A 27,843-nucleotide genomic window follows, 5' to 3' on the forward strand; every position below is an offset into this window, starting at 1 on the left:
TGTGAATGCTGCAGTAGTGGTCCTGTGTGACAGAGTCGTAGCCTAGACAGCGGTACATTTTGATTGTACAGATTACTTGTTGTCCTGTTTATATGTCTTTGTAGGCTGTGTGTTTTATATGTTGTGCACAGTACCAGATGCCGGTGATATGTTGGATACACTAACTGATGGATATAGTACCGCGAGGCCAGTTCGTACAGGGTACGGTAACTAGAGCCCGCGAGGTTTTTGAACAGTTAGTGTAAATGTTTGTGTATATATGTTATGTATATTTGCTTCTGTTGCTTTATGTTATTTGTTTATTATTTGTGAAAAATTAATAGTGATTTAAGGCTTGCTACGGGTTCTGGAGCTACCACTCCCGTTCCCTAGCGCCGGTTGCGGCTCAATATTTTGGGTCGTGACAACAATGGATTGCTAAACCTTTAAACTAGGATTAGCGATGTAGTCTAGTTAAAGGGGAAGTCTTGATTATGTATTAGTGCATCTCATACATGTTGTTAAACAAGGTTTTTTTTTAATCTCTTATAATGATCATGAATATTAAAATTAGCTACCTTTATGTTTATATCTTAGAGTTCATGTGAAGGACTTATATTGGTGAAGCATGAATTTGGATCTAGAGATTTAAACACAATTTACTTAAGAATAGAGATATGTCTAAGGAATAGTGATGACGCTAATTGTTTTGCTTAATGGGTTTAATTAATTAACATGGTAATTGAAAAATATCCAGAATTAATTAAACACGAGTTCGTGTCTAGAGAGGGAACAAACATATTTTAGAAACAATTGTCATGAAAAAGCTATTATGATGTATTATTGCATATGATAAAATTTCCCCTCGAATGTGGTGAAACCCGAAATCCTAGTTGTTTTAAATCTAAATATTTTATCCAAAATATTATTTCACTTTATATTATTTAATTATTTGTTTTCAACATCAAACAAATTTAACAGAACGATTACTTTGCAAAAGTTAAATTAAATAACATTTAAAGAGTTCATCCTTTGTGGATTCGACCTCGGAACACTCCGAGTATTACTTGCTACAATTGATTCTGTACACTTGCAAAATTAAGCGATCAGTAACAAAATTTCTAGTTAAACTCAACTTTTCAAAAACCGTTTTTCTAGCCAACTTCGGGCTAAAAAAATGCTTACTTAAAACTGTCTGATCACTAAAAAACTTAAAACATTTTTATTGTCTGCAACCCCATCTAGGTTCGAACTTCATCTGATATGCGTAGGGGGTCAAAAACGCACCCAAACTTCCTTCCCTGGATTGTTTTGGGGACTGCAGAACAGCCCCAAAAACAACCAAGCGAGCAGGGTTTTAATTTTCAATCTTCAAATGAAATGAAGATATGATAACATTTTTCGTACGTTAAATAACATTTTCCGAATGTTAAACAATAATTAATTTATTAAATCACTTTTCCTATGATTATAATTAATCTCAACTCAAAACGTTGTCCGAATAACCGATAAATTATCTAGCTAACAAAATTGCTAGTTAAACTCAACATTTAAAAAACCGCTTTTCTAACCAATTTCGGGCTATCAAAATGCTTACTTAAAACAGTTTGATTACTAAACAAATTAAACATTCTTATTGTCTGCAACACCGTCTAAAACCTCCGTTCAGGTTCGAACTTCATCTGATACGCGTAGGGTGTCAAAAGACGCACCCAAACTTCCTTCCCAGAGCCGTTTTGGGGACTGCAGAACGCCCCAAAAACAGCCAAGTGAGCAGGGTTTCAATTTTCAATCTTCAAATGAAATGAAGATATGATAACATTTTCCGTATGTTAAATAACATTTTCTAAATGTTATTTAATTAGCTATCCAAATTAGCTAAAATAAATTAATTATCGGGATAAAACGATAATTAATTTATTAAAACGTTGTCCGAATAATCGATAAATTTTCGAGATAACAAAATTCCTAGTTAAACTCAACTTTTTAAAAATCACTTTTCTAGCCAACTTCGGGCTATCAAAACGCTTACTTAAAACAGTCCGATTACTAAAAAAATTAAACATTCTTATTGTCTGCAACACCGTCTAAAACTACCAATTAGGTTCGAATTTCATGTAATACATGTTGGGAGTCAAAACACGCACCCAAACTTCCTTCCCTGAGCTGTTTTGGACACTCACACACGCCGAACGCTCAATTTTTGACAAGAAAAACGCCTAAAATGACTACCAGAACAACCCTCAAACTCAGCTCCTTACCACATGCCAAAACGGAAAATTCAATCATTAAAACTAAACATAACCGTCCAAAAACACAACCAAAATCATATTTGAAATATATACCTTTAGCGTTTTTGGGTTAGCTCTATCACCGAGCCGAAATTTCCGAGAACGAATGTCGGAATTGGAAGAACCGAGTTCTGCCGTCCAAGTTACTCCAAGAAAATGAAGGTTTGATGGTGATGGTGAGGTGGGTTTCGGCAATGGAGGTTTTTAGAGAGATGGGGTTTTAATTTTCTATCTTAAAATGAAATGAAGATAATGAAGACGATAACATTTTCAGTACGTTAAATAACATTTTCCGTATATTATTTAATTAGCTATCCAAATTAGCTAAAATAAATCAATTATCGGGTTAAAACAATAAGTAATTTATTAAGTCACTTTTCCTACTATTATTATTAATCTCAAATCAAAACATTATCTGAATAACCGATAAATTATCGAGCTAATAAAGTTTCTAGTTAACCCCAACTTTTCCAAAATGTGTTTTCTAGCCAACTTCAGGTTATCAAAATGCTTACTTAAAACAATCCGATTACTAAACAAATGCAACATTCTTATAGCCTACAACACCTTCTACAACTTCCGATTGGGTTCAAACTTCATCCAATACGCGTAGGGGGTCAAAAAACGCACTCAAACTTCCTTCCCAGAGTTGTTTTGGGGACTGCAAAACAACCCCAAAAACAGCCCCGCGAGCAGGTTTCTGCTTGTTGTACAGAGAAGGTTCTGCTTCTCGAAGCAGAACCAAGCTGCTCGGGGTTTATTCCGACACGCACACACGCCAAACGCTCAATTTCCGACTAGAAAAACGCTTAAAACGACTGCCAAAACAACCCTCAAACTCAGCTCCTAACCACATGCCAAAACGGTAAATCCAACTCACTAAAACTCAACATAAGCATCGAAAAACTCAACCAAAATCATATTTGAAATATATACCTTGAACGTTTGTGGGTTAGCTCTCTAACCGAGCCAAAAATTTCAATGGATGTCGGAAATGGAAGAACCGAGTTGCGCCGTCCAAGTTGCTCGATGATAAGAAAAGGATTAATTCATTTAAAGGTTCCTAAATTTTATATTTTTAGTTTATCTGGTTTTTCAACTTTTATTCAATTTTATTTAGTTCCTAAATTTTATATTTTCAATATATCTGGTCCTTGAACTTTGATTTTTTTGCTTCCTCGGGTCTTCAAACGGACGAAAGTTCAGGGACCAGATAAACTAAAAAATGTAAAGTTCAAGGATCAAATAAGATCAAATGGAGGTTCAAAAACTAGATAAACTAAAAATGTAAAGTTTAGGGACCAGATAAGACCAAATGAAAGTTTAAAAACCAAATAAACTAAATACATAATATTGAGGGACCTTAATATGAGTAGGTCCATAAGCAAACCAAAAGAAAACAGAATTTATTCCTCAACTTAATTGTCATCCTTTCGCCTCTAGCAAAATTGGTGCACGAAAAGGGCAAGATAATTATAAGAAAATAGAAAAGAAAGTCCTCCAAGTTGATTCACATACTATATATGGTTACATAAAATGTACTATTCTGCCAAGTTGTCGCGGCAGAGTAATTTAAGTTTTGAATAAAAAATAACAAGAAAGAATATTTAATTTCTAATGCTGCTTCGAGTTGGAGTCGGACGTTACACAGGAAGAAGGACCAAAGCCCAATTTTCCCCTTCCAAGATCGTACTCCCAAAAATGATTTTGCTGCATTATGTTACCCAATATAGAACTTCCTGGAAAATCTGCCCTCGCAATTCCAACACACTTGATCCCTGGCGCCACATCAATGATATAGCTCTTCACTGGGGGCTTGAATATAGCCCCATCCGCAAAATGAATTAGCAGTCTCGGTATGGTGGCCTTGTCGAATTCTTCATCCTCGAAACACAAGTCGTTCAAATCTGGCAGCTCAGGAGGCACTACCTTGGTGTATCGAGCAATCACAGGCTTCAAAGCATCCACAACTCTGTCGTAAGCTTCTCCCGCTAGCAGTGTCAAGGAGGTACCCGAATCAATAATCATTCCTCCCTCACCCGTAACATTCCATATCTCCGATGAGATATTAAGCATACTGCCGCCCACAGAGATCCCTGAGACGTTTACAGGATAAAATGCATTTAAGTAACCAAGGAGTAACTCTGTATACTGCATTTTTGGCATCTTCATTTCTGGGACATCTCCAAAACTGAGGAAGTTTTTATGTTTACTCGAACTCAAGTGATCTACCAAGCAATATGAGAACTTGTTGCCGAATATTTCTGCCAGCCTTAGAGCTAAAGAATGCTTTCTGTAACCCAAGCCCATCACCCCGTCGGGAAAACCACTACCCTCGCTGTATGATTCGGTGCACCCAATCAGAACATCGAACAGCCTTACCTTCATGTGACTGTGAAGTCCAACTGTGACGGTCTCGTTAGCAAAGACTCCCACCGCATTCGGGCCATTTAAATATCTACATAAAAACGTGAATGAATTAGACATTTAAATATAAAAATGGGAAGTTGAGGAATTAACTGTGAATACCTGTAATCAAATTTGCAGGGTGCGTTTGGAGTAGGACATTCGGTGAGAGAGAAGTAATCTTGGAGCTCAATCTTGCAATCATCAGAAGAGCATGGAATTGTGCGAAATGATGAAGAATCTTTAGCGCGAAAGACCCTTCCAGGGTGAGGATTGGGCTTTGGACAATCTTTGCACAAGTATTCACAATTCATCCAGGTCAGATCGCTGCCTGTATCTGTTATCAAAATAAACTTCTGGGGGCGAGGTGTTCCGATCCGAATTGATACAAAATATTGTCCCAGTCCGGAGTCTGCACCCGACCGTAGCGGAATCTGGGCTGTCTGGCTCACCTCAAAGGCCTTTCTTCTCTTGCCCTGTCGGAGGGAAGCAATCATTTGGCGCCTGGCCATGTCGCTGTGGAACAGCTGGCTCATGCCATCAAGTCTGCTCTTCGGCGGTCCAAGAAATTCGCTTTCTGACTTGAGCTTTGGAGAATGCCTATGCAGCATCTCAAACCAAACTCCCGTATGATTATTGTTATCATTATTGAACGAATCATTTTCAAATTCAAAAGTTGCGTCGGCCTGAAAAAATAGCACCGCAACATTACAGCAAGAGATCAAGAGCAACAACTGCACAAAGTTATTTGGGCCCGACATTACGATGGCCTAATACCGACAGCCAAATGCCTATGGCCAACGATGATGAATGCTAACAATTTTTGTTTTTAAAAAAAAGGGGAAAAAAAGAAGAGAAGGAAGAAAAATGCATGGCAGATAAGTGATTCGTCATAAAGGAAATTAAGACAATAATGGATGTTCTGAGCTGCAAATGCGGGGATTCTCACATCTTAGTTTACCATACATCTCTTTATTGGCTGGCTAAATTTCTTTTATTGTGAACTGTTATTATTATGGGTCCTAAATGGATTATTTTATTTTTCTTACAAGGTCAGCGCAAATCTCTGCTACTTCATAGCTTCTTTTACATTGTTGTAGGATACTGGTTATAAGCTTTTTGCCCTTTCAATTCTTTCTCTCTTAAAAGTTTTTTTGGGTAAATTACAAAAAAACCCCTGTGCTTTAATGAAATATATTAACTCATCCCCTGCTTTTTCTAGATATATTATCACATCCATTTAATAATTTTTCTATTAGTCAACTCAGTCAAAGGGTTAGATTTGACCCTAAAACTTATTTTTTGTCCAATTTCATCCAAAAATTGTAAAAAAAATAAATTTATTTATTTATTTATTTTTCTAAAATAACAATAAAATTAATTAAAATATGATGTAAGATTTTAATGAAAAATTTATTAATAAATTTTATTAAAAATTCTAAAAAAATTAAATAACATTTTAAAGACTAAATTATTAAAATGTGACTGTTTATAAATCTTATTGAACATGAATATATATGATAAATTTTAATTTTATAGTTTATCACATTTTAATAATTTCTATATATCAATATAATTAATAAATGATTCTTTCAAAAAAAACTAATATTTTCAACATCAATATAGTTAGTTAATAATTTATATGTTGAAATGTTACATAATGTTTTTAGACTTTTTTTCATTAAATATATAAATATATTTTTATTGAAATTTTAAAAAATATTTTTCTTTTTATTTTATCTAATTTATTATAATTTTAGAAAAATAAATAATTAATTTAATTTTTAAAAAAGAAAATTAACAATTTTGGATAAAACAGGACAAAAATTAAGTTTAAGGATCAAATCTAACTATTTGATTGAGTTGACTAATGAAAAAATTATCAGATGTGTGTAATAATATAATATATCTAAGGGGTCTCAATGGATTTATAAAAATCAGGAGATGAGTTAGTGTATTTCACTAAAACACAGGAAAATTTTAGTAATTTACCCTAATTTTTTTCAGTTTATGGTATAAATGGAGATGTTATAAAAATAATCCCGTAATTTTAAAGTTCTATAAAAAAAAGTACCATCTCTTCTTTTCAATTTTATAGTGTAACAAACAATAGAAAATTAATTAAGAACAAAGGATCAATTCACCCCCTCAACTTGGCACAAAATATCAAATAAATCATTTTCGAAAGAAAGAAAAGGTCAAACGAAACCACAATTTATCACTTTCATATTACAAAGTCCCTCCCCCACTCTCACCCCCTCAAGTGAGATATATTCTAAAATGTAAAAAAAATGATCCCTAATAATTGAGGTTCTAATAATCGTTTTCTTTTTTTACCTACCGCTTCTTGTGATAGTGCTAATATAATCATCATTTATCAAAAAAAATAATTTTTAATTTTCATTTATAATCCTTGTATTTTTAAACTTTAAAAACCAAATTAATTTTTAAATAAAACTTCAATGATCTTCTTAAACCTTTTTTGTTTTATTATCTTAATTAAATTTAAGGATAATGTCAAAAATTCACGAACTTTACGTGTTTTTTCATTTTAATCACGCAATTTAAATTTTGTCATTTTTATGCACGAACTACGTACCAATTTTTTTTCAAATTCATACACGGTGTTGACGTGTCACGGCTTCATTGGTGTAATTCATTGAGGTGGATATCATTTTACACCAATGAATGAGTATCATTTTAGCGCCGTGTATGAATTTGAAAAAAAAATGTTAGTTCATACATGAAAATAACAAAATTTAAACTACGTGATTAAAATGAAAAAAAAACATGTAAAGTTAGTGATTTTTTTTGACATTAACCCTTTAATTTATTATCGAAATAAAAAATGTAAATAATATTTTCTTCTTCTTCACCCACCGCCATCGGCACCCACCTCTGGCACCCACTCGACACCCACCGTCGGCGGAGGAGCTCTGAGAAGGAGAAAATTTGCTCCTTCTCGCATTATCCCTGAGAAGGAGCAGCAGCTTCTCCTCGTCTAAAGAGGACAGCTCCTCAAGCGAGGAGGAGATTCTCCGGCAATGGGTCGGCCGGGTGGTTGCTAGAGGTGTAGTGTTAATTAAAGTTTAATTTAAGCCTCTGACGATTCTTTAAAAAATTAACTATCACAGTGCCTTTTTTTAATGTAGTGTATCCTAGGAATGTAAATGAGTTAGACTACTCGCGAGTTACTCGAGATAGACTCAAAAAAACTCGAGATCGGCTCAAAAAATTCAAGCCGAGCTCGAGTATCAAATAAGGAGGCTCATGAGTCTCACGAGCCTAAATGAGCATCATACCCATATAAAATAATAGTTTAATGTTTTATTATATTGGCTTTTTATATCTTTAAATTTTATTATATATCATTTTAATTGGTTAAATACTACATTTTATTGCAAAAGAATTAAATAACATCAAATAATATAATTTGTAATGATTAATTGTATTTTTTTGTTGAATCTGAAATCGACCTCGAGCTCGTATAAGAGACTCGAGCTCGAGCTCGAGATTGGCCTAACTCGGTCTCAGCTCGGCCCGTTTACACCCCTAGTGATGCTCATAAAATCACACAATATTAAAGAATTTATATCGACAAATGAAAGGATTATGTGTTTCCACAAAATTCAGCTAGTTGGACTCTAAAATCATTTATTTCATTGGGATTGTAATCTAGGTTTTAATAATACAAAGGGCGTCGAGGTTTCTTTTTCCTTCGGGACCTTTACCATACCATGAGGACACATATTCTCCATAATTGACCTCACGATATTTAAGAGGAGATGAATCGCGGACAAGCTCCAATGCTGGGGATATATTGGCAGTCTTGGCTGGATCATGGAATGTCGCAACAGACAGTCGTGCGCTGCTCGAATTAGTTATAGCTCGATGTTCAGCACTCCTATACTTCCCATTGCTTATAATCTGCAATGACAACAAGATGCACATAAAGCTATTATATTTGTTGCTAATAAACCCGTGTGGTCATTAAATCCTTACGGTGCTTATATTTGTTGCTATTTTCCATCTATCTACTACAACGTCAAAAAGCATTCAACAAAAACTCCCCGCACCAACTATGTTCAATCCATAAAGTATACCAAGGAGATCTGTAACTATCAAGTCTTACTTTGTAATTAAATTCAATCTTATCAACCAAAGCAAGCCATGCCTTACTAGATTCCCCTTATAAATTCACTGATTTCATATTTAATCAAATGGTATATGAATTTCACATTCTATAGAATTAAAATCCATAAAAATTAAATGAGATATTCCCTCTTTCTAGATATAGAGCTGCCCAGTCTTCACCAACAAGATTCCATAGTAGATTTGACAACATCCAGATTTAGATCATTTGCATCTAGTGTCATCTTTCTAACAGAAATTTCCTATTCAATCTCCGTCTATGTAATAGGGTTATGATGTTCAATCATAGGCAATTTGCCAAAACAAAAAAAAATATGCAAATTGCATATGATAATTCATTTAGGTCTTGCAATCACAACCTCCCTCCAAAAAAACAAATACACCAATCATAATGATATTAGTAATTGATGTATTGTACCCAGATAGACAGTTTGTGCAGAAGGAAGAAGCAAACATAGGCATGACAATTTTCAAGAGATACTTGTACTGACAGACACCTAAATCATTCAAAACAATTATTACCTCAATTTGATCAGACAAAATGACGAGGATAGCATAAGGGAAAGGTTGGACGGTGAACCATTGGGAGTCTTTGAAGACCTGAAGACCAGGAACTTGGTCTTGAATCAGAAGAGTGATGGCGCCCATGTCGGAATGGGACTGGAGACCAAGAGTAAGTTCAGGGTGAGGGCACGGAGGGTAAAAGCTTATGGTAATATTCTGATAAAATTCGCCGCCAATTGCATCCTCAATGCGGGAGGACGGCAACCCAAGGCTCTCTGAGATGAGAGCAAGTAGCTTCTGAGCAAGCACCTTCATCTCATCGCCGTACTTCTCTACAGCTTCTCTGCCCAGTCCAAGAAGACGAAGAGTAAATGTATGATATGTTAAATTAAGACTTAAGAGAAATGGATCTGAAAAGGGTACCTGTAATAGAGTGGGGATTGAGGCCAGCGAGAAGGGTCACGGCGAGAAAGAGGGAGCGTGTGATGATCGAAGTAATCCCTCCAGTCCAGCACATTTCCCTCGCCTTGGGGCAGCAGCATTTTGCTTCCATATCCTTGCGAAGCAGCTGAATTCGGATCGCAAGCGTACTGGAGCTTTTCTTGAAAAGGGCAATCCTTGAAGAAGGAAAAACCAGCACTCCTAATCTGGTCTATTAATTCGACGGGTACCCCATGGTTGCTGACGTGGAACACCCCCCATTCCCTGCAAGCCTCCCCTACGGCTTCCCTCGCCGAATCTCTGTGCTCTGCGTCGAAACAAAACAAATCTACCTCTGGAATCAAATTGACACCGCCATCTTTCTCGATGACGGGCCGATTCTCAAGGGGCTGAATGTATTGCAGAGGGATCTTATCTCCTTCTTCTGCTATTCTCTGAACTCTCATCAATCCTCCATCCATTTTTTCACTTCACTTTGATGTTGAAGACAAGACAAGCTTAATCCTTCTACTTTCTTTTTTTTTGGGAAAAAGGGGCAAAGGAGCCCCTAATGTTTATAGCAAGTTACAAATATTACCCCTAATGCAATTAACCAACCATGTGGGGGACAATATCAGCAATGATCACCATTTGTTTTACGGAAGTTGATCGAATTACCATGCTTATTTGACTTCACTGCCCTTGGGAAAGAAAGGGTTAATTGCAAATTAATACACAAACTTTATCCCACTTTGCAATTACAACACGAACTTTAAATCTTGGCAAATTGGTACACCGATTTTCATTTTTTGACGAATTGATACACCGAACTGGAAAAACACTAACGTGGACATTGTCATATACAGCCACGTGTTGTTGTATGATTGGTCGGTGTACTAATTTGCTAAAAAATGAAAGTTGGTGTATTAAATTGCCAAGTTTTAAAGTTCGTGTTGTAATTGCAAATTAGGGTAAACTTCGTGTATTAATTTGCAATTAACCCGGAAAGAAAAGAGGATTTCTGATTGTCTTGAAGATTTTATTATTTCTGCAAATCCTGCTTCATTTTAAGTCATGTTGGTTTTTTTTAAATCTCAAATATCATTAATATAAATCTGAAACAGTTACATTAATAAAAAAAACTCAAGTAAAAGATAAAATCAATTTTGATGTTCTGAAATGAAACATGCATTTTGTGCTAATATGTGTGTTGCCTGATTTGCTGATCGCCTTACAAATAAAAACAACAAATTACTAGATGTGAGCGGAGCGGGGTTCGGGGGTGCTCACCCAGATTTATGGCTGATTTTGAATCTGGAAAGGTTTAAAAAATGGAGTCGCCATCTAATTTAACTAGAAAATGTCTTTTATACCAACTAGATAACCATATTCGCTTATGGATAAGATTATCGTGCATTGGATCAAAAAATCAGGTTCGTAGACCTCCCCTAAACTCTTGTGTTTGGTTTATCGATTACTGGTTTTATTTACTGGACATATTTAATTATCTTATCTCAACATTCAATGGCAAACCACCGGATATAGTGTTGGAAATGTAAATAAGTTTAAAAGTAGTAAACATGTAGACTTCCATATGACTTAATCTGAACTAGCATATGAGGCAAATAGCACTTACCCCTAAGCATAAATCTAAATTTGGCGGTTTCGATCGAAATAATTAAATAATGGCTAGTTTGGATCAATTCACATGCACAAAATCTAAAACCAAATGTTTAAGTGAGATTGATTTTATTTTAAGTCATCTTCAATGCCCATACAACCTCTAGTTATATTTTTATGGCAATTTTAAGATTTCTAAGTAATTTGCTGGATTTGTTGGATTTAATTTACTAAGTTAATTCTTTAGCCTGTTAATATTTTAGATTTGGCATACTTTTAGAAAACGTTTAAACAATTTCAACATACACACTACGTAGGAAATAAACATAAAAAGTTAGAAATACTTTTTAATCTTGTAGATCAGAGTGTCTGGCACTCGATGCGATTTGACCGTCGATGTGGTCCAAACCGGAACTCGAACAGAAGACGAAAGTTCTTCAACTCGTCGATACAGATCCCCTGGTTTGAACCACGGTCGATTCCAAGTACAGACGGACCCGGGATCCTTTCTGGAAGTGGCTGGTTTCGTCAACAGTGGGCTTCAGGGCACAGTTGGCTTGGCAGATTACAATTGTGGGTTTAGAGGCTCAAAATAAATTGGGTTTGACCCATTATAGTAGATATATAATTCTACAACTAAAACATTACACATGGGCTCAAACAGAGCCCAACTGTGAGTTCAAACGAACCCGGAAACATAAAATTAAGATCGAAACAAAGTCCGGAGGATCTAGAATTGATTCTAGGAAAAGGGGATAGGAAGAACTTGGCACCACTGGGAGTGGCGGCGGTGGCGGCGGTTTTGTCTTGGTCCAGGGAGCACTTTTTGGTTTTCGGAAAACGTGCAAAAACAGCACAAAAAAGCATAAAACGTACAAGAAACATTATGGAACACACTAAAATTGTAATATGATGTCTAAACATGCATTAAACACCCTAAAACATACATTTCTAAGCATATTTTGAAGTTAGCATGGAAAAATACTAAGAACACATAAACATGGCAAATTATACCTAACATGTATTCTAAGCAATATAATTGAATAGAAGATGGATATGTTGTATAAAACATATTAAAACAGACCTAAACATGCTTCTAGTCAGTTTTACATGGAAATTATGGCAAAGACATTAAATTTGACAATTATGGCAGTCTTAACAATTTTATGGCAAAAATAGTTCAATAAACTAGGGTTAATTCCATAAAAAAAATCGCAACATTTACACGAAATTTCATTTTAATCACGACCTTTAAAAGTTGCTATATAAAACCATGACCTTTCATTTTTTTCAAATCTATCATTTTTTGTATTTTTTTTACTAAGTTCTTCATTAAACCATTAATTAAAGACTCAAATTATAAATTGACACCAAATATTATTATCTTTCGACTAGAGAATGTAGGATTAGTAATTTTTGTCATAAAAAATAAACTGAATTTTACTTTGGTGATAGATTTGTAACAAAATAAAAGGTTGTGCCTTTAAATGCCAACTTTTAAAGGTTGTGATTAAAATGAATTTTTGTGTAAGGTCGTGATTTTTTATGAAATTAACCCCAATAAACTAATCATGCCTCTTAAATACATAAAAAATCAGCAGTTATGATTAAGACAACATAAAAAGTGATATGAGACAGTTATAGGTCCTCATAAGTACTGTTCTGAATTCTTAGTTTGTTTTCTAATGATCCGGATGTGGAATCCAGCTTTGGATCGATATACAATACTGCGTTCTTGAGTGATTAAAGCGTCTAAAGTTGTTTTAATGACTAGTGTGTGTGTGTGTGTGTGTTGAAAGATTCTGGAGACTAATTAGCAAATTGTGAATAATTACGTCTATTTATAATCCTAATAATAAAATAGGGGTGACCACGGTTCATAACCCAGCGGTTCCGGTTCGGAACCGCCGGGTCGCAGTTCAAGAAAATATGGAACCGGCCGGACCCGTTTAAGTGACGGTACCATGCCAGTTTGGAACCCGCCGGTTCTGGTTCCGGTTTCGGGTTGCGGGCGGTTCAACAAAATTAAAATTAAAATTTAAAAATAAAATAAACGCGGATTGATGTAATAGTTAGAATAATTGTAGTGAAAATATAAATAATTGTAGTGAATTTTTATAGAGCTATTAAATCTTATTTATAATCTTTATAAAATCTTTTATAAATTTTTAATATTAAATTTTTAATAAAATTACATGATATATATTAACTAAAATATATTATTAACAATTTTCGATAGTATATTAACATAAGATTGTTATAAATTATTTTCCTATGTAAACTGTTATCAAAGATTGCAAACTTGTGAATATTGTATGTATAATAAACTACATCAATTGATAATTATAATACATAGATATAGTAAATGTCTAATTAATATAACATATATAATAACTACATAATATAATATAATAAAAATAATATATATATATATATATATTAAAAATAAATAATGTTTATTAACGGGTTCGACCCTTAAACTGTCGGTTTCGACCCAAAACCGCCAATTCACGGTGCAAAAAATTTGGAACTGGCCCGGAACTGGCCTTTCTACGGTTCCGGGCCGGTTTTAGTCCATTTCCGGATTTGACCGGTTCCGGGCCGGTTCATGGGCTGACTCGGCCCATGGCCAGCTCTAACTAAGAAATTGGGCTTTTTACACAAACAACCTACTTTGCCAATTTCTTATCTTTTATACGGGTCCAAGTTTGTCTTTTCTAAACTACCATGTGCGGCCTATTTTATTACTTTTATACGGACTCTATATATTAAACCCTAACAGCATACAAATCATAATTTCATTTATTTTCTCTCTCCTCATCATTCAATTCTCTCTTCCTCTCGGTTCATCTTCCTCTCTTTTTTTACCGTTCGCCGTCTTCTGCTGAGCCGTCCTCTGTTCCTCCGCCCCTCCGTCATCGTTCTCATCATCGCCTCCGTTGTCAACTTTGTTAACGCCATCATCTCCTCTGCTCATCGTCGTCGTCTATTTGATTTCAGATCTATAATTTATTCATTGTTCTTCTTCTTCTTCTTTTCTATTTTCAGATATACAATTTTTTTACTATTATTTCACCATTAAACATGTATAGAGATTATATTTTAAGAATATAATGCTAATTTCATGTTATGTAATATAAATTTATGGTTATATGGAATAAATTTTTGTTATTTCTGCATTTTTTGTGTTTGGTTGTATTTCTGTGTTTTTTTTATTCTGCAGTTCGATTTATTGATGATGGTTGATTGCTGAAATATTATAATATTACAGTGTTGTTGATTTTATGTTGATTTTGTGTTGATAATCAGTTGGTATTTCCTTAATTTTAACATTGAAAAAATTTATTCTAAAAAAAAAACATTAGCAAATTAGATAATTCCGTGCGTGAAATAAACTTAAAAAAATAAAATTTAAATGATATTAGATAATGATATGTTAGCATTATCATGTTGACATGTTGTTGATTTCTTGTTGATATTTTATAGATTGTCACAATTTTTCAAAAAATTATGTTTTATTTTATTCCTTATGTTGATTCGTTGTTGATTTATTGTTGACACTATGTTGATATGTATTTCAACTTTTTTTGATTTTTCAAGTTTATGTTGACATGTTGTTGATATACTGTTGATAACATGTTGATTTTTCAATCATTGAAAGAAAAATAAAGTTAGTCTTAAATTGATGTATTAATGTACTATTGATATGTTTTTAATAATATGTTGATTGTTTTTGACTTAAATCAATCAATGTTCTCATTTTACAAACATCTTGACTAAATTAGCATTCATTGTTGATTCGTTGTTGATTTATTGTTGACATTATGTTGATAAGTATTTCTATTTTTTTTTATTGTCAATTTTTATGTTGACATGTTGTTGATATACTGTTGATAATATGTTGATTTTTCAATCATTAAAAGAAAAGTAAAGTTAGTCTTAAATTGCTGTATTGATGACCTGTTGACATGTTTTTGATAATATGTTGATTGTTTTTTTCTTAAATCAATCGATGTTCTCATTTTACAAACATCTTGACTAAATTAACATTAATTGTTGATATCATGTTGACATTATGTTGATAATTTGTTAATATGGTAGTGTTAATTCTACTAAAGAACAACAAAGGTATAAAATGTTTAAAATAAATGAATTAGATAAAGATATTAGCATAGTAAGTAATCAAAACAATATGAAAAAACAACAACAATAATTCAAATGAAAAAATAAAATTATTCTTACATATAAAAATAAAAATATATTAAATATACACCAACACAACAGTTTACAAATTAAAGAAATCTATTTTAAAATATTTTTTTTCCTCAATTCTCTTTGCAGCTGCACAGTTTCTTCAAAATCACTTGTATAACTGTTTTGCGTTCCACCTCTCATACCTAACTAAATTTCGACAAACACGGTTATGATACAGTTTCATTTCATCTAACGAAAGTTTATTTCACAGACAATATTATCTTATTTGTCAATGTTAAAATAAAAAGAATCAGTAGATATCAACATAATATCAACATAATGTCAACATAAAATCAATAACACTGTAACATTACAATAATTCAGCAATCAATCATCATCAACAAATCATTTTGCAGAATAAAAAAAACGCAGAAATACAACAAAACACAAAAAAATGCAGAAATAACAGAATTTTATTATATAAAATCACAAAATTATTTTATATAACATGAAATAAGTATTAAATTCTTTAAAAATACTCTTTATACATGTATAATGGTGAATCAACAGTAAAAGATAAACAAATTACAGATCTGAAAATAAAAAAAAGAACAAAAAATTTCAGATCTAAAATTAAAAAGATAAAAGAAAGATAACACGGCGAGACAACGTCGGAACGATGGAGGCGAAACGGCGGAGGCGGTACGGCGAAGGCAGAACGGCGAAGGCAAAACGGCGGAACGGAGGAGGCGGAACGGCGAAGGCAGAACGTCGAAGGCAGAACGGTGAAACGGAGGAGGCGGAACAGCAGAAGCGAAGGAGCAGAAATCGTGAAAATTGTCTTTCACAGCTCAAAAGAAATCATGGAGAAGAAGAATGATTGAGAGAAATAAGAAAAATCGTATAAAAGAGAGAAATTTGAAGTACATGTTATTAAAGTAAGAAAATGAGGTAGGTAAAGTAAAGATTTAATTTGTCCTGTATAAAAGTAAATGGGCTGCCAAAATCAGTATTTTATATAAAAAGCCCTAAGAAATTAGTCTGCAGAATCTTCCAAGAAAGAAAATTATGCATATGCTCTATTTTGAGAAAACTACATCAGATACGCTTTTTTATTAAATTTTTTCAAACATACCTACCTAAAAAGTCCACTTGCAAGCGTGCTTTTTTTTAGTATTTTTCTTTCAAAATTACGCTTTTTTTATATGGTCACATAGACATGCCTTCGTTTGTTAACTGAAAAGTAATAAATCTATTAAATTCATTTTGTCTATTTCACTTTGTAATTAGTTTTGTCAGACCAATGCATCCGCCGTGTCTTCATTTTCTTTTCCTATTTTTTATTTATTACAAATGCTATTATTTTTGTTAATCAATAGTTTTATTTAATTTATATTTTTATTAATTCTTTTATATTTTTTTCATTCATCCTTATTTATTTGATCATTGTTTTTCATCTTTATTTAACAATTTCATTTTCAGTTATAAATTATTATACCATTAATGTTATCAAATTTACTATTATACACATATCTTTTATGATTAATATATTTAATAGTTATTTACTTAATTTTGAATTTTTTATTTGGATAGTTGTTATCTAATTTTAGATATTTATCTTTAATAATTAAACACATGTCTTTTTTTTCTTAATTTAGACATTTATCTTCTATAGTCAAACATTATTATTTGCACTTTTTTTAAATTAAACCATTATCTTTCATATTTATACACTTATGATTTTATTGTATTTTTAATTGAAAATTTTGAGATTGCTTTCATCATAAATTTCTTTATACTTTTTTATTGTTTATATAGTTTGAAGTTGTTCTACCACATTATCGATTTTTGATTCAATTTTTTATTATTTGTCGATTGCTCTTCAGTTGTTTTTAATTGTTGATCCAATTTTTACAATAACTTTCTATATTCTTGTTTTTATGAATTTTATGTTTTATATTTTTTTAATTTGAATTTAGCTGATTTATTTACTCTTTTTTTATATCAAATGTTATTATTTTTGTGCTTTTAAGTTGATAATAAATTATGGTTTTTCAATCTTCATGCTTTCATGTTTATGAAATTTTCTCATTTAATTTTTTTACAATACTTTTTAATCATACATGTTACTTAGGTATATTAATCTGGCAAAGGTTTTTCTGAAATTTACTCCTATATTAGGCTTAATCACCAAAAAATGCCAAACCTATACGTCTTGTGTCAATTATAGCCAAACCTTTAAAAATCACCAGATTTAGCCAAACCTTATATGTTCTGTTTCTTTTTTAGCCATTTTTGAATCGAACCGGTTTTTATGACACCGTGTCGTCCACGTCACCGCCAACTAAGCAATTGGCTGGCATGACAACTGAAATGTTTAAATAAGGTTTGGCTATAATTGACACAGAATGCATAGGTTTGGTATTTTTTGGTGAATAAAACTAATTTTAAAATTAAATAATTAAATGATTAATTATATTATAATAAAATTCATATATATTTAAAAAATAATATTTTTATTTAACGCTAATTAAAATTAATTTATTTTTTTACTAAATTTAAATAATTCTAATAAATATTTTTTACATATTTGATGGATATATAATTAATTTAAATTCTATTAAAAACAAAAAATGTCATATTCATCTTAAAATTTATTTTTTTTAAATTCCAGTCGTCGGTTCTTTGACACCGCTGTCGTTTGAGACCCAATTGTTCGTCTTCCAACGAGCAATCTGAGAGTAATATACACAACAAACATACGACAGTGTTCGTAATTAAACTATACACACATAAATATAAAAATAATCACTGAATAGACTGTTTATTTAAAGGACGAGTGTAATTATTTTTTCATTTTTTTCTTTAAAAAGTGAAGCTCATTGTCGTGTAATCAATATATATCATGATGTTTATAAGTATAAACGCATATGTTATTTTACTCGGCATAGCCAAAAACTTACCTTAATTTACACATAACTATTTTATTTATTACCTAAATCCAGTCATATCAAGATCTCAACAACATTAAAAATAATAAATCAAGTTCAAAACATCATGAACATTAAATCCTTTCACCAAATTTAATTCAACATTAATTCCTAAGTAATATATTAATTCATTTTTTTAATTACATATTCATTAAAATATATTATAATATAAATTTATTAGATTTAATTAGGTTTAATAAAAAATTAAAATTAATTAAAATTAGTATTAAATAGAAAATATTAATTATTTTTAAATATATATAAATTTCATAAATGATATAATTAATTTACTAATTATTAAACTTAAAAATTGGCTTGAATTTAAAATTAGGTTTATTCACTCAAAAAATACCAAACCTATTTTTTTGTGTCAGTTATAGCCAAACCTTATTTAAATATTTCAGCTGACATGTCAGCCAATTTCTTAGTTGGCGGTGACGTGGACGACACGGTGGCATAAAAACCGGTTCGATTCAAATGTGGCTAAAAAAGAAACAGAACATATAAGGTTTGGCTAAATCTGGTGATTTTTAAAGGTTTGACTATAATTAACACAAAACGTATAGGTTTGGCACTTTTTGGTGATTAAGCCCCTATATTATTATATAACCAAAAAGAGATTAAAAGTGTGAATAGTTTGATGTAATTTAAATTTCTTTGCAATTATATTTACACAATAAAATTGTGTTATCCTTATTTTTAAAGATGGACAACTGTTTTTCATTTAATATTTAATTTTTTTTACTCTCTAATTACTTTGTTGCTCGCTCGTTGCTTTATAGTTGCTCTCTCTTTGCTTTGTAGTTGCTTTCTACTTTAAAAATACATTTTGTCTAGATATGTTAATCTACCAACAATTTACTTGAAATCTACTTTAATATTACTATATTAAACAGAAAAGATTGAAAGTGCTAAAATCTACTTACGAGCTATTGGAAAGTTACTAACGAGCTACTGAAAAGCTACTAAAGACCTACTTAAAAACTATTGAACATGTTGAAAGTAAAATTTACATGTATATATGCAATTAATACAAAACATAATTAATACAAATTAAAAAATTTAAACATATTTAATTATTATAAATTCAATAATGAATTATAAATATTTTTTTAACAACAATACGGAATTACATAGTAATGATATGACTAGAATGATTCTTACGATCATTTTTATTTAGAAATATTCTTATATTTTTTCTGTTATGCTTGAACACTCCTCGTATGCTACATTTTTTTTTATTTTTTTTAAATTTTCATGCTTTCTTATTTTTTTCTCTTTTTAGATCTTCAACACATTAATTTTACATGTGACTACAATAATTTATAAAAAAAACTACACAAGTAGCGTAAAAGCTACCATAGAGTAACAAATTGAAAGATAAAAAATCATGACAAAAAAAGTTATCTTTCTTAAAAATATAAGATAATATAATTTTATTTTTATATTCTCATTATACATGTGTTAAATGTAATTGAGTAGTACAGATTTTAAAAATATTATTTATATCGCTTATCTTATAAAAAAAATAGATGATATTTAAAAATAAAAAAAAGATAAAAAATCTATATTAATGACAAAATTAGATAAAAGTAAAAGTGTTACTATAATGACTTGATAAAATAATGATAAAATATTAAATAGAAAAAAGATAAAAAGATAAAAATTAAAAATTAAAATAACACGTGTTTTAATGTATAAGACAAGAGTTCACGTATAAAAAAATATATTCAAAAATAAACAAGTGTCTTGATAATGTAAGTATATTTGTTAACTTTTTAATTTAAAATTAAATATAATTGTTGTAGTAATAACAATACTAACATTTTATCAATTTGAATTTTAAAAAATGTACAGATAAAGTTGAAAAAAGAAAAAAAAAGAAAGATGAAGCGTTTTAAACATGGTCAACGTACAAATGTTAATTTAGATTCTTAAAAAGTGTATAATTTTTTTTATGAGTGTATAAGTGTAAACAAGTGGGTTAAATAGAGTATTTATGTAAGAAGTCTCTTTTAATAATTAAAAACGAAAAGCAATTTTAGAAGAAATTAAATCCACAATTTAGCTAAATTATATTTTAATTAAATTAAAATTAGTTCAAGTTTTTTTTTTTAAATTTTTTTTTAAGATTTAAAAACATAATGTATATAATATAAAATTTATTTTAAAAAAATTAAAAAAATCAAACATTTTATAAGATAAATTAACTAATCTAATATGCTTTTATATAGACCAAAATTAACAATACATTATATGAGGTGGACCAGCCATATTGATAGCATAACATACGAATACTACATAACTGCAAAGTTAAAAGTAAAAAAAGCGTAAAAGTGCTATGCTTTTAGTGGAAGCGTATTACTGCTAACTGATGTAAAAAAACAAGTACATTCGCACGTAACCCCTCTATTTTTTGCAAAAGTAGTCTCCGGTCCACTTCCATCTCTAATCAAAATTTTCTTCCAAAATTAACCTTTTTCCTTATAAAAATGAATAAAAAACAATTAAAAGTCTTGAAATATAAAATTACCATAAAATTAACTAAGATACAGGAATAACATGCAAAGTCTATTTAAAATAATAATATTATGTGTATAAATACACACACATCACGAATGTTTGCCTTAATTGCATGTTCGTATGATATGTTTGATATGTGTTAGAATTCTAGAGTTATGCGAGGTCTTTTTTCATGATCAGATATTAACAATAATCCTAATCTTTAGACCCGTCTATCTCGAGGGCGTCGAAGTCAGTATAATCTCGAGGAGCGATCCAGTGACGGGGTTATACCGTAATTACACAGTTTCTGTGAGTTTTATTTGCTACATTAATTTTATTAAGTAATGTATTATACTATATGCGAAATGTTTTAAGTACAGTTATCGAAATAGTTTTCGAACTAATCGTATGGAAACATGGATTGTGCTACCTAATAAGCATTATTAGGACTGCGTGCGCATTGGTAAGCATCATTTTAGGAATGTGAATTCACTCAATTGATTAACTTCTCAAGCTTTGTTAAGCGATGTACTAGATTGATTAACTTCTTAGCCTTCGCTAGTGATGTACTCGATGTATAAATTTCCTAGGGTTCACAACTTGTGCTTTAAGTGAATACTCGATGGATTAACTTCTCGATCTTCATGACTCTTTGGTTAATGATCAGATTTGTGGTTTAAGTGTTTAATCGGTGAGGTACTCGAAGGATTAATTTCTCGGGCTTCATGATCACTTGGATTCGATGATATTATGAGATATCACGACTTGAGGTTTAGGATTCTATTGATTTCCATACTGATTTAATATATATGTATTATACGATTTCGGTTTTGAACTTAATAATTAGATATAACTTATAGAAGTCTGTCAGTTTTGACTGACCCCCGTTGTTGTTCCATTTTTCAGGTTTTATGAGTAATTGTGTAGACTTCTATTTTCCTTTCGGATGTTCGATTTTCAAAAAAACAAAAACAAAAAGTCGAGTCGTTTTTATTCTAGTCCGTAGTTACTTATTAGACGTCGTGTCTTTTGTAATTTCTTTATTTACGTTTTATACTCTGATGTTGGATGGTTTAACGTGAGGTATTTACCACGTTGTTATATATATATATATATATATATATATATATATATATATATATATATATATATATATATATATATATATATACACACACACACGTTGATGCATGCTGTGAGATAAGAGCTGAAGTCTCGGTTTTCCCTCGAGCATTATTTTTTTGATTTTCGCTTATGTGTTTAATGGTCGTTTTCTGAGACTTTCTACAGATTCCGAAGTAACCACTCTCGTTCCCTAGCGCTAGTGAGATGCTGTAAAATCGGGTATATTTTAGTACGATATTTAGTATTTTTTAATAATTTTATTCTTGAATTAAAAATAATAAGTAGAAAATTGAAGGTATAGTTGAAATTTCAAGTGTGAATTTGAGTACAATTAGTGATTTTATGGCTAAAAGGTGGAGGTCTTTTTGGAACATTAGGCCAAATTAAAATGAATAAAGGATCAGTTTACCTCCTCAACTTGTGTTAAAGTTTCAAAAAAGTAAAAATTAGCAAACTCGTATTATTTAAAGTTTCAAAAAAGTAAAAATTGATTTTAGTGACGGATTTCAAATCCGTTGCAAATCGACTGTTTTCTAGTAGTATACTCTGAATTTATGTAAACCAGATAAAAAAAAACCTTTTGCTGACGTGTCACCATAATCGGAGAGTGAATTTTACAAAAATCATAATTAAACTCTAAATAAACTAAAGACCTTTTTGAACTTGTTTCAATTTTTTTCTGTTCTCAAGCGAGGAATATTCCTCCTCCTTGCCTAATGCCTGAGGAGCGATTTACTCCTGCTCCTTGCAAAAACGAGGAGCAGATATGTTCCTCGTTTGAGGAGCAAATCGCTCCTCATGGGGGGGGGGGGGAGCTCCTCCTCGCTTGAGAAAAGAAACAATTGAGTTTTTTTATGTAAAAATTATAAAAAAAAACCCTCTATATTTTTAGTAAAAATTAATTTGATATAAAAAATTTTAAAATTAAAAGGATTAAATAAATTTTTTAAACTATTATGTGCTAATTTAAAAATTTAAAACTATTTAGGACTATTTTAAAAAAATTATCCTAAAAAACCACTTTGACAAAAGAACCATCAAAAACTAGAGAGTGTCTCATTCTTTGGGTGAGAGTGGGAGAGGTTGTTTTTATCCGATTTACACGAGTTCAGGGTAAGAGTGATCCCAATTTGCTACCTTTGACTTTTTTGATATTTTGGCGCAAGTTGAAAGGTAAACTAATCCTTTGTTTAAATTAGAATTAGAGTCAATTACTGTTATCCCCATGAGATTTGGTCTGAAATATTACTTGTCCTATAAATTTTAAAAAACAACAATTCCCCCTTCATTTTTATGTTTCGGGCTAATTAAAATCCCCTTAGGGGAATTAAATTATAGAAAACACAAATATGAGGGGAAGTAGTTGCTTTTCAAAACTCATGGGAAAAATACATATAGTAATAGTAATTCTTAAATCAACAAATGATAAAAAAAACCCCTGAACATGGCCACCGGAGATCAAATACGTCCAAGGTCATGAAATCGGATCAGAATAGTCCACTACTTAAGCAAACCAGTTAAAATACACCCCTCGCACACTCTCACATCGTGTTTGAGACACACTTTCTATATCATATTTTTTAAATTATACAAATTAGTACTTGAAGATTTTTAAAATGAAAAAATAATTCCTCCACCTTGCCATCACACACCCACCGATAACCGACAAATTTTTTCGACGACAAAATTTATTTTCGGGTAATTTTATTTTGAACGGAGGAGAAGCAGCTGCTCTTCCTCCGTTAAAAAATTTGATTTTTTTTAAGTTTGTCGGCATTGATTTATGGTGAGCATGCGGCGATTTCCGGCGAGCGTGCGACGGTCAGTGGTCGGAATGGAATGGTTTCGGTGAATGGAGGGTGATTTGATCCAGCTTTGCATAATATAGTGGATATTTTTAATCCATATTCACAACTATTGGAGTTTTTTTGCCTCCATTTGACAACTTTGAACCTATTTGATACTTTATGACAAGTTGAGTTGATTTTTTGATCCTTTGTTCCACTTAAAATTATTAGACCTGTTAAAACGCCAAAAAAAAAAAAATGGGTCAAAAACCGGAAAGGGAAAAGAAGAGGCAGCCTTATCTGCTCGAGTTGTACTTATTGCAAAACCTAACCCGCAGTATCGAAGAAGAAGAAGAAAGGATTTGAGTTTAAAAGCAAATGCCTGCGCTATGCGTATCACCATCATCATCTCTTACGGTGTCTACTACTGGTAAATCGATTAGTAGTATAGCCAATTTCAATTGCTCCAAATGTATTCCCAAACACCACTTCTCCTTTTCCTCCTCGCGTCTCCGTCGCAAACCCGTGACGATAAGATGTGCTGTTTCTATTGAGAAAGAAACTCCGGAGGCAGAATGTCCCGTCACATTTCTGAAGGAATCTGAAGGCGGAGAGGTTAGAGCCCGGTTCGAGAAGATGATCAGAGATGTCCAGGATAGCGTTTGCCAGGCCATTGAGGCGGTGGATGAAGGCAGCAAGTTCAAGGAGGACGTGTGGTCCAGACCTGGTGGTGGAGGAGGCATTAGCAGAGTGTTGCAAGACAGCGCCGTTTGGGAGAAGGCTGGGGTCAACGTCTCCGTTGTATACGGGGTGATGCCTCCTGAAGCTTATAGGGCTGCCAAGGGTGCTTCTTCTGATCACAAGCCTGTCTCTGTTCCCTTTTTCGCTGCTGGCGTCAGCTCTGTAAGCCTCCTTCTTTCTTTTCTTTTCTTTTCTTTTCTTGTCATTTTCCTTGTCATATTATCACTCTTGTTTGTTCAATTCCAGGTCTTGCATCCTAAGAACCCTTTCGCACCAACATTGCATTTTAATTATCGTTATTTTGAAACCGATGCTCCCAAAGGTATGTCTTTTTCTTCTTCACTTTCATTTTACCTTTCATTTTATGGCAATATGTCACCATTCCATCCTAAACTCCCACTTTTTTCCGTGTCATCGCAGATGCTCCTGGAGCACCTAGGCAATGGTGGTTCGGGGGTGGGACTGATTTGACTCCTGCTTACATTTTTGAGGAGGATGTCAGGCATTTCCATTCAGTAAGTTATTTCTGCTTTTACTTAGCTTCAAGCTGTTTTCCGTGATAAAACTAAAGATGCCACGGATTCATGATTTATGTCACAATTTGAGTGCTTACTTCATGCTCTTATTTTGGATGGACAAAAGGCAAGAGACAGTACCTGTTCAAAGGATGTTTGCTCAAACTAAAATTATCACGCGCATAGGCTGAGCCTCCCGTCCTCTTTCTTTGTTACTAGCATAGTAGCTCATAAGAATTGAATGTTCAATTATAGTGTTAGAATTATAGCTATGTCTTTATGTGTTCTTTTTCAAATTGAAAATTAAAAAATTTCTTTCTTTTTTCAACATCTTCTGTAGACACAAAAACAAGCCTGTGACAAATTTGATCCTGCTTTTTATCCTCGCTTCAAGAAGTGGTGCGATGACTATTTCTATATTAAGGTATGCTTTCCATTAAACATTTGGCCATTGGAATTTGGTTTTGAAGTGTTTGTGCTGGCAGTCTCCTAACTTCACCAGAACACATACAATTGTAAAAAGGCTTAATCACCAAAATAAACCCCGACCTTTTAGCCCCTTTTCACTAGCACCCTGACGTTTTTGTCTGTATCACCCTAATTCGTACCTTTCGTTTCCAATTACACCATAAAAAACTAAATTAACCTTTTTTTCACTAGAAAAAATATCAATTTGATCCTTCATTTTTTATTTATTTTCTGAAAAGTATTTAATGTACTAAAAGTGAAGGATCAAATTGACATTTTATACAAAAAGTGAAGGATCAAATTGGCTTTTTTTTTCTAGTGAAAAAGGGTCAATTCAGTTTTTAGGGTGTAATTGGAAACGAAAGGTGCGAATTAGGGTGATATAGACAAAATTGCAACGTCAGGGTGCAAGTGAAAAGGGGCTAAAAGGTCGGGGTGTTTTTTGGTGATTAAACCTTGTAAAAATGGGGGAAAATTTAAAATGTGCAGTCATAATCACAGTGCCATTTGGCTCATCTTGATTTTCATGTATATTTTTTTCCTGTTTTCTTGGGTTATTTTTTTAATCCTATTTGGTTTAATAATTTCACATAAGTTTATTTATATTTCATTTTTTTAAGTTATAACTAGTATTTTCTTTCGTATATGGTTAATTCTATGAAAAGTACTATTTTTGAGATTTATTTACATAAATACATCATAATTTGTATGGAAAAATTAAAATGATTAATGATAAATACATAAAATGATGTCATTTTTGTTAAATTTATACTATAGTTTTTTGTAAATTTAAAAATAAAAAAGGGTCACTTTAAAAAGATAAAGTTGTGCAAGAACATTTTCTACTTGGGGTCCAATAATGAACTAAAAGATTAACCAAATCCTTTGGCTAACACTCTTTTTATTTTTGGTCCTTTGTATCCTTGGAAATAATTTCATCATGATATATATCGTCCATCCGAAAGACATGTTTCAACTACAGCCGACTTATGAATTTTTTACTTGTTCAAGCTTCAAGTCCATTAGGTATTTGTGTGTGTGGGATTGTTATTTGACAATTCTATTTTAGCAACTCTTGTTATTGGTGATTTTCTCTATTATGGTTCAGATTCTTGTTCTGCCAGCATTTTGCAAGACTGTTTTTACCCATATCAGTAGTTTTGGTTTTTAAAATTTGTGACTGGCAGAATAAGTTAGGTTGAAGAAATCTGCTAAAAAATGACATTTTCTTATTGAAATTTTATATTGATATGTAGCATCGAGGTGAGAGACGAGGACTAGGGGGAATATTTTTTGATGATCTAAATGAATACGATCAAGAGATGCTTCTTGCCTTTGCTACTGGTAAATATTTGAGACTAATCAACCCAAGAAATATTTACAAAGTTGTATTCATATGCAAATATTTGTTGAATTGCAGAGTGTGCAAATTCTGTGGTCCCTGCATATATTCCCATTATGGAAAAAAGAAAAGATACGCCTTTCACAGAAAATCACAAAGCTTGGCAACAGTTGCGAAGGGGACGCTATGTAGAATTTAATTTGGTATCTTAACTTAATCTAAGCTGCTTTTTGGAAAACATGGATTTTTTTAAGATGTGGCTTTGAATGCTGTATTTCTCTTTGTCTCCTCACACAGGTTTATGATCGGGGTACAACATTTGGGTTGAAGACAGGAGGTCGAATTGAAAGTATTCTTGTTTCTCTTCCACTTACTGCTCGGTGGGAATATGACCATGTAAGTTTTCAATAACATTCTGCTTTACTATAGAGTGAGATTAGGCGGAGAACTATTAGCTGACGCTCGGAGGTCTTTGTTGACGTACAGAAACCTGATGAGGGAAGTGAAGAGTGGAAGTTATTAGATGCTTGCATCAATCCTAAAGAATGGATCTAATTTACTTGCACTTTTTCTTGTTCTTTTTTTTCTTGTATCATCTTTGTCTCTAGTATGTCACTTCTTTTTGTAGCTGAAGAAGCTTAGTATTTGAGTCAGCTGGAATCTTCTAATATAAAAAAGGGCTATAGAAGCTTTGGTTGGAAACAAACTGTTTATGTAAACCTCGTCTGATGTTATTGGTCAATTACTTCTCTATTAATTAGCTAATTTTTACTTTGTAATTGAAAAATTATCAAAGAGTACAAA

At 32.0% G+C, this 27,843-nt stretch overlaps 3 protein-coding genes across 4 annotated transcripts; 1 reads left to right on the forward strand and 2 right to left on the reverse strand.

The window, feature by feature from the left end:
• Positions 1–3,754: 3,754 nt before the first annotated feature.
• LOC126678837 (aspartic proteinase NANA, chloroplast) lies at positions 3,755–5,629 on the reverse strand. Its single transcript, XM_050373750.2, has 2 exons — positions 4,800–5,629; positions 3,755–4,728 (listed from the first exon to the last, which is right to left on the reverse strand). The coding sequence occupies exons 1-2, from the start codon at positions 5,435–5,437 to the stop codon at positions 3,885–3,887; spliced, it is 1,482 nt and encodes a 493-aa protein (XP_050229707.1). The 5' UTR covers positions 5,438–5,629; the 3' UTR covers positions 3,755–3,884.
• A 2,629-nt stretch (positions 5,630–8,258) lies between these two features.
• On the reverse strand, positions 8,259–10,285 carry LOC126666154 (jasmonate-induced oxygenase 4). Its single transcript, XM_050359146.2, has 3 exons — positions 9,756–10,285; positions 9,351–9,675; positions 8,259–8,603 (listed from the first exon to the last, which is right to left on the reverse strand). Exons 1-3 carry the CDS (start codon positions 10,232–10,234, stop codon positions 8,352–8,354), a joined length of 1,056 nt encoding a protein of 351 aa, XP_050215103.1. The 5' UTR covers positions 10,235–10,285; the 3' UTR covers positions 8,259–8,351.
• Positions 10,286–24,221: 13,936 nt separating this feature from the next.
• LOC126664452 (coproporphyrinogen-III oxidase 1, chloroplastic-like) lies at positions 24,222–27,843 on the forward strand. 2 transcript variants are annotated; one of them, XM_050356844.2, is made up of 8 exons: positions 24,223–24,876; positions 24,961–25,036; positions 25,135–25,229; positions 25,570–25,653; positions 26,954–27,041; positions 27,118–27,242; positions 27,337–27,435; positions 27,526–27,843. In XM_050356844.2, exons 1-8 carry the CDS (start codon positions 24,352–24,354, stop codon positions 27,592–27,594), a joined length of 1,161 nt encoding a protein of 386 aa, XP_050212801.1. In that variant the 5' UTR covers positions 24,223–24,351; the 3' UTR covers positions 27,595–27,843. The 2 variants fall into 2 exon arrangements, with proteins under 2 accessions (XP_050212802.1, XP_050212801.1); XM_050356845.2 differs by lacking the exon at positions 25,570–25,653 and having other exon boundaries at positions 24,222–24,876.

This window comes from Mercurialis annua, linkage group LG1-X (assembly GCF_937616625.2).
Source record: "Mercurialis annua linkage group LG1-X, ddMerAnnu1.2, whole genome shotgun sequence".
Classification (NCBI taxonomy): Eukaryota; Viridiplantae; Streptophyta; class Magnoliopsida; order Malpighiales; family Euphorbiaceae; genus Mercurialis; species Mercurialis annua.